The 5,885-nt window shown below is 44.4% G+C and overlaps 1 protein-coding gene across 1 annotated transcript; it reads left to right on the plus strand.

Moving 5' to 3' along the window:
* The first annotated feature begins 2,845 nt into the window (after window positions 1–2,845).
* LOC124858479 lies at window positions 2,846–3,969 on the plus strand. The gene is made up of 5 exons (XM_047350553.1): window positions 2,846–2,865; window positions 2,999–3,140; window positions 3,237–3,383; window positions 3,472–3,698; window positions 3,813–3,969. Exons 1-5 carry the CDS (start codon window positions 2,846–2,848, stop codon window positions 3,949–3,951), a joined length of 675 nt encoding a protein of 224 aa, XP_047206509.1. The 3' UTR covers window positions 3,952–3,969.
* The last annotated feature ends 1,916 nt before the right edge of the window (window positions 3,970–5,885 follow it).

Below are 5,885 nucleotides of genomic sequence, written 5' to 3' on the forward strand. Positions count from 1 at the left end.
ACGATGGAGGGTGGACTCGAAGCAGGGCAACCCCGACCCCGTTTTGCTGGAGGGTTTGCCGATTTCTTGCTGTGCTTTCTAGGCAAAGAGGAAGGCAGGGGAGGTGGAGAGAGAGAAGAATATTGGTAGGGCAGGAGATCGGCGAGCTGGGCAAGGTGTGAAGGTTCTAGGCCGGAACCCGGGAATATGCCGCTTGCTCTAAGTTGGGAATTAGGAGAAGGACCTCCATGATTAGCAGCTAGGCGAGGAAGGCAGGGTTCCAGAAAAATCTGGAAGCCATGTTTGAAATGTAGGTCGACGATGAGGGATGGATAGGTATCGTGCTTATTTTATGCTCAGATAACAGAGCAGAAGACGTCTCTGAAATGCTTAAAGGTGGCCGGAAGCTCGCCAAAGGGGATTCTTTAGAAAGGTGGGGAGTAGATAAATTAAAAACAGCATTAAAGCCATCAGGGAAAGCGATACAGTGGACAACCTCAGGAGATAGTAAAATGAGAGAAACCAGATTAATGAGCTGCCCCTTCAGGATTTGGAGCGGAGCCTGAGTGAGAAGTTAGAATTCATGGAAGTATAATATCTACTTGAATGTAAAAGAGGAGTGGGAAACACAACGTGCTAAAATGCATATGAATGAGGAAACAGTTGAAAAAGAGAATGAAGTGATACATCTCACCCTTGGAGACGAGCCAGGATGAGCGTTGCAATAGTGATTGTCAGTGGGAGGGGCCAAGGAACGTGTTGAACGTTGGTGGAGCAAGAAGAGGAAGTGCTGATGTGGCAGAATTGAAGGTGAAGTCCCGGAGAAGCTGAGCAAAGGAAGATATGAAGATCTGGAGAGAATCCATGGACGAGATGAATGAAGCAGGGAAGACTGTTGGATGACCGGAGTAGAAGAAGACGTTGAAGCCTGGGGTGCGGGAAGATCAGTTTGAGAGACGAGATCGGAGGAGAATCACTGCAGAAGCTGGGCCGGGTGATATGGCGGCGGGAGTCAGGGTGAATGCAGGGCAACCTCAGCGACGCTTAGTAGGAGGATTGGAGGAGTTCTTAAAGCGCCTTCCACTTGCCCGTTGCTGAGACGAGGGAAAAGGGGCCATCAAGGCAGTAGGCCAGTCAAACACTCTTACGAACGGAGGAGGAGGAAGGAGGGCGGAGATTCGTGATGAAACAGAGGAACTGCCAAGTCACCAGAAACTAGTCATACATGTCGCAGCTGATCGTCGAAGCTCAGCAGAAGAGTGGTGTCTTCCATGCAGAAGGTCTTTAAAAGTGATGCCCTGGGAGATGATTGGCCGAGGAGGAGTGCGGACCTGCCATTGATTGGAGCAGCCAGTGAGGAGTGATTGGACAAGACGGGGTTGCGAGTCTTCCATGTTGAATTTTCGTTTAAACTCCATTATTAATAATAATAACACTGATGGGCAAAATTATTTGACAGCCAGACCGGTTGTACAAATCTACAACAATCCTGTCTACATCAAGCAACTCAACCAGGAGAGTGATGATGAAACAAATGTGTCCCTTCACTGAGTTTACAAACCAAACTGACCATAGCTGTCAAGTCTCCCGTTTTGGCCGGGAAACTACCGTATTTTAACCTCTTTCCCGCCGTCCTCCCGTATTAGTATTCTCCTGTAAATCTCCCGTATTACAATATAATAATAAAAAAACATTCCTCTGCTTCTTTCTCTGAATTCTGTCACTAGCCTCGCGAGAACTGCCACCTGCAGTAGCCTGGGTGGCAGTTGTCGCGGCGGGAACAAACCTGGTACAACAAAGGAGAGAAATGGATAGATGTGACGAAAGGGAAGGCATTCCTGCCAGAAAAAGAAAGACATTGTGCAAATATCTTGAAAAATGGGACAGCGAATTTTCTTTTCTAAAAAAGAGCAGGATGGGGCACAGTCACGCGTTCTGTAAGATTTGTAACTGCGATTTTAGTGTCTCCCACGGGGGAAGGAACGACATCAGTCAGCATGAAAAATCGACCAAGCACAAGCGCTGGCTAGAGGCACAGAAACATGCCCAGGCGATGTCAACATTTGTGACTAGAAATACCACCGAGGCAGACCAGGTCATAAATGCGGAGGTTAAAATGGCAATGCTGTGTGCCAAAAATAATGTTGCTTTCAACTTCTGTGATGACTTCAATAAGTGTGTAGCTGAAATGTTCCCGGACTCTGCTATCGCACGGAAATTCTCGGCGGGAAAAACCAAGGCTACCCAACTCATCAAAGGTAAGCTGAGTCAAATTAAGTATGAGTATGCATATGCCTACTTAATAATGTCCCGTATGCATATTTGTAGGGTAATGGTTAGGTAATTTTAATTACTGGGCTCTCTCAACAGATGCCATAGCAACAGAGCTAGATGACGAGTTGGCCAAAACATGCCGATCTCAGCCATTTTAAGTGATGTGCGACGAATCGAACAACAGAAAAGGAAATAAAGAATTTGTCATCCTAACTAGACTCTACGATGAGGCCACTCTGCAGGTCGTTACAAGATTCATGGAGATGCCTGTATGCAACGTGGGAAATGCAGAAAATCTGTATGAAAAACTGAGTGAAGCACTAAGGTAAGGGAACTGCACTGTGTTGTTGACGTGTGTAATAGTTTGCTTGTAATTATAACCATACGTTTTGTCTGAGTCGTTTTATGGCATTTCTTTCTGTTATCCATAGAAAAAGGGGCATCCCATGGGAGAACCTGATAGCCTTTAACTCTGATAATGCGAGCGTCATGAAAGGCAGACACAACTCTGTTATCAGCATACTGAAACAGAGCCAGCCCCACGTCCAGGACCTCGGCTGCATCTGCCACCTGGCACAGCTGGCCACTGGCTATGGCATCAGAGCAGCCCAGGTACCGGTGGAAGACATCCTGGTGGGGATATACACCCACTTTGATAAAAGGTAGATGCAAATAAATTAAATAGGACTTCTATTTTTTCTAGGTCTGCAGTTAATATTCTTATAAAAATTTTTCTATCTTTCAGTGCAAAAAGATGTGAACTCTACAAAGGGTTTGTAGATTTCACTGATTCAGATCACCTGAAGCTCCTCAGGTACTGCAGCACCAGATGGCTGAGTCTGCTAACCTGTATCCAGAGAGTGTTGAACCAGTGGGATGCACTGCAGGTAAGGATGGTAACTCCAGCAGATATATACACAGTTAACTATGCTAGATTTCCATTTTAACCATGAATTGCCACCCTGTGTCCATATCTACTGTAGGCCTACTTTAACAGTCATGAGGAGGTGGAGAGGAGTGCCAAAGTGCGCGATCTAGCAAGCCATCTGCGTGATCCAATCGTGAAGGCTTACTTCATGTTCCTGAGTGCTGCCCTTAAGCCTTTATATGAATTTAATATTGTCTTCCAGGTGGGTGTCAATCATATTGGATGAATTAAATATGGTTGTACTTATTGTAGCCTTTTTATTACAGTGTGACCAATTATATTTTCTTCAGTCAGAGGCCATGCAGATTCACAGACTTGAAGAGGAGATGTGCAGGCTGATCAAGAGGATCCTGGGGTTCCTCATACCAGCCAGGGCCATCATGGGTGTACCTCTCAAGGAGGTGGAGTATGGAGAAGGACATCAGTTGGCTGACGAAGAGCTCTTTATAGGAGCAGAAACAAAGGCATTCATGGCAAGGAAAGAGCTCCCTGTGTCAGCGGAGAAGAAAATCTTTCAGTGAGTATATTACCCAGCAGTTATTTAATTATATCATCTTTTCACAGTATGAGATTATAGGCTGTAGTGTTTTTTGTTTACTCTTATGCTGTTTTTACCCTTATGCTGTTGTAGATCTGTGAGAAGATTCTATGAAGCAGTGCTTCAGAAGATGTTCTCCTCCTTTCCTCTTGACCATCCACTCCTGAAGGACATGAAAGTGCTGGACCCTGCTGCTCGCCTTGACATTACTCCAGGGACAGGTAGATGTTAGAGTCAGTTCCTCATTGATTAAATGAATAAATAAATATTGCATGGTTTAGATCTGCAATGTTCAGTCAAACACTTGTTTTACATTACAGTGGCAAGGCTAGGGGCCCTTTTCCCTCAGTTGAGCTTGAGTGAGGATAGGCTGAGAGAGGAACTCATTGACTACCAGGTGACAAATAGCAAGCATCTCCCACAAGAAGACAAAACTGACAGATTCTGGGGACTGGTAGGGAAATATGTGAGGTTCAGTGAGCTGCCAAGATTAATGAAGGCTTTACTATGCATTCCCCACAGCAATGCCAGTTCTGAAAGAGTGTTCAGTACGGTAAGAAAGATTGTTACAGAGAATAGGATGTCATTAGACAACAGCACGGTAAAATCAACCACTCTGGCCCAGGCCACAAATACACTCCATCCAAACGAGTCTTAAAGGATGCAAAGGCTGCAACAAATCTGTATAATAAGTCTTTAGTGAATGCCAGAGAGCCACCTGAGTGAACATGAGAAATTTAAATAAAATGTGCAATGAAGACAAAATGTAAATGTTTAACCTAAAGACAAGCAATGTATATAGAAACTGAAAATGTGTTAAATAAATAAATGTGCTTGAACCCCTTTTGTGTTTCATTTAGGCTCTGTTATAACATAGGAATGTCCACAGCATTCAGTGTCAACAAAGGTAGGCTTATTGTAGTCTGTTAGTGGTTGACAAGTGGTTATTTTAGATATCTTGTACACCTGTGCTAAAATGCAAGGGATACTGGAGCTTGGTCGGGGTAGTGGGATGGCTCACAGCGGTCCCCAGACAATTTCCCTTATTTTCAAATCCAAAACTTGACAGGTATGAAACTGACATGAACAAAAATGATGTTCATTCTTAGAAACGTGTCAGCTGTGGACAAAGCAATGCACACAACTGAAGTCAGACAAAAGAAGTCGTCTTGGAATGTACCTATCATACCTTTATCATCGTATGTCTGATGATAGACACTTTCAGTATGTCAGCACATGCTCTGTGAGAGTTGAAGGCCTTCGCTGATGTTTGTACCATTTACCGTATTTTCCGCACTATAAGACACACTTATAATCCTTTAATTTTTTCAAAAAATGACAGTGCGCCTTGTAATCCGGAGCGCCTTATATATGGATCAATTGGTTAATTGGTTGATCCATACTGGTTGTACACGGCACTCTGTCAAAATGTTTCAGTACGACTGGTAAACTACAAAGCCGCACCGCTTGCAGCATTACGGCTACCGTAGTCAGGGGTGTCGCCGAAGTAATAGCGGTAAACACCTGTACTGTGCTTACTCCTAGTCCAACACCACTTGTGTGTGTATAACGTTTGAATGTACTGTTGCAGGAATTGCCTGAACTATATGTGATTAGAAGCACAGTGTGTGGGGTGTATGTTTCGTGTGTGTGTATGGAAGATGTTGACATTACTCATCCGGACAGAGGTGGTGCTGTGTGCTGCCGTAGCTGAGAATCAAGAGTGAAGGAGTGACGTCGGTATTATTGTGTGTGTGGGGTGGGTAGAGACGGCGACCGGAGCAGCAGTGTATGAGTCTGTAAGCCCTGTGTTTTTACGTGCTGCAAAGTCATTAAAAAGAACCCCGAATCTCGTCAACAACTCAGTGTTTTGATGCTGTTTCTTCATGCTCAACTCAGCAATGTATGAGTGAGGGAGTTAACCCCGAGGAAACTAGTAACTTCGGCCCTGGAGAAAGCGTCTCCCCTGTGTCATCAGACTACAGTCAGGGGACAGAAACAGGAAAGGTTAACAGTACTAACGTTTGATTTAGTGCATCAAACTGTTTCTTTTACGTGTTTACTGAATCAGGGAAAAGTTCCCTTTCACGTTTTAACTAACGTTTGATTTCAACTTCAACTTCATAGACTCCAATGCATTCCTAACGTGCGGTTGGCTCTATTCAA

This window comes from Girardinichthys multiradiatus, chromosome 21 (assembly GCF_021462225.1).
Source record: "Girardinichthys multiradiatus isolate DD_20200921_A chromosome 21, DD_fGirMul_XY1, whole genome shotgun sequence".
Classification (NCBI taxonomy): domain Eukaryota; kingdom Metazoa; phylum Chordata; class Actinopteri; order Cyprinodontiformes; family Goodeidae; genus Girardinichthys; species Girardinichthys multiradiatus.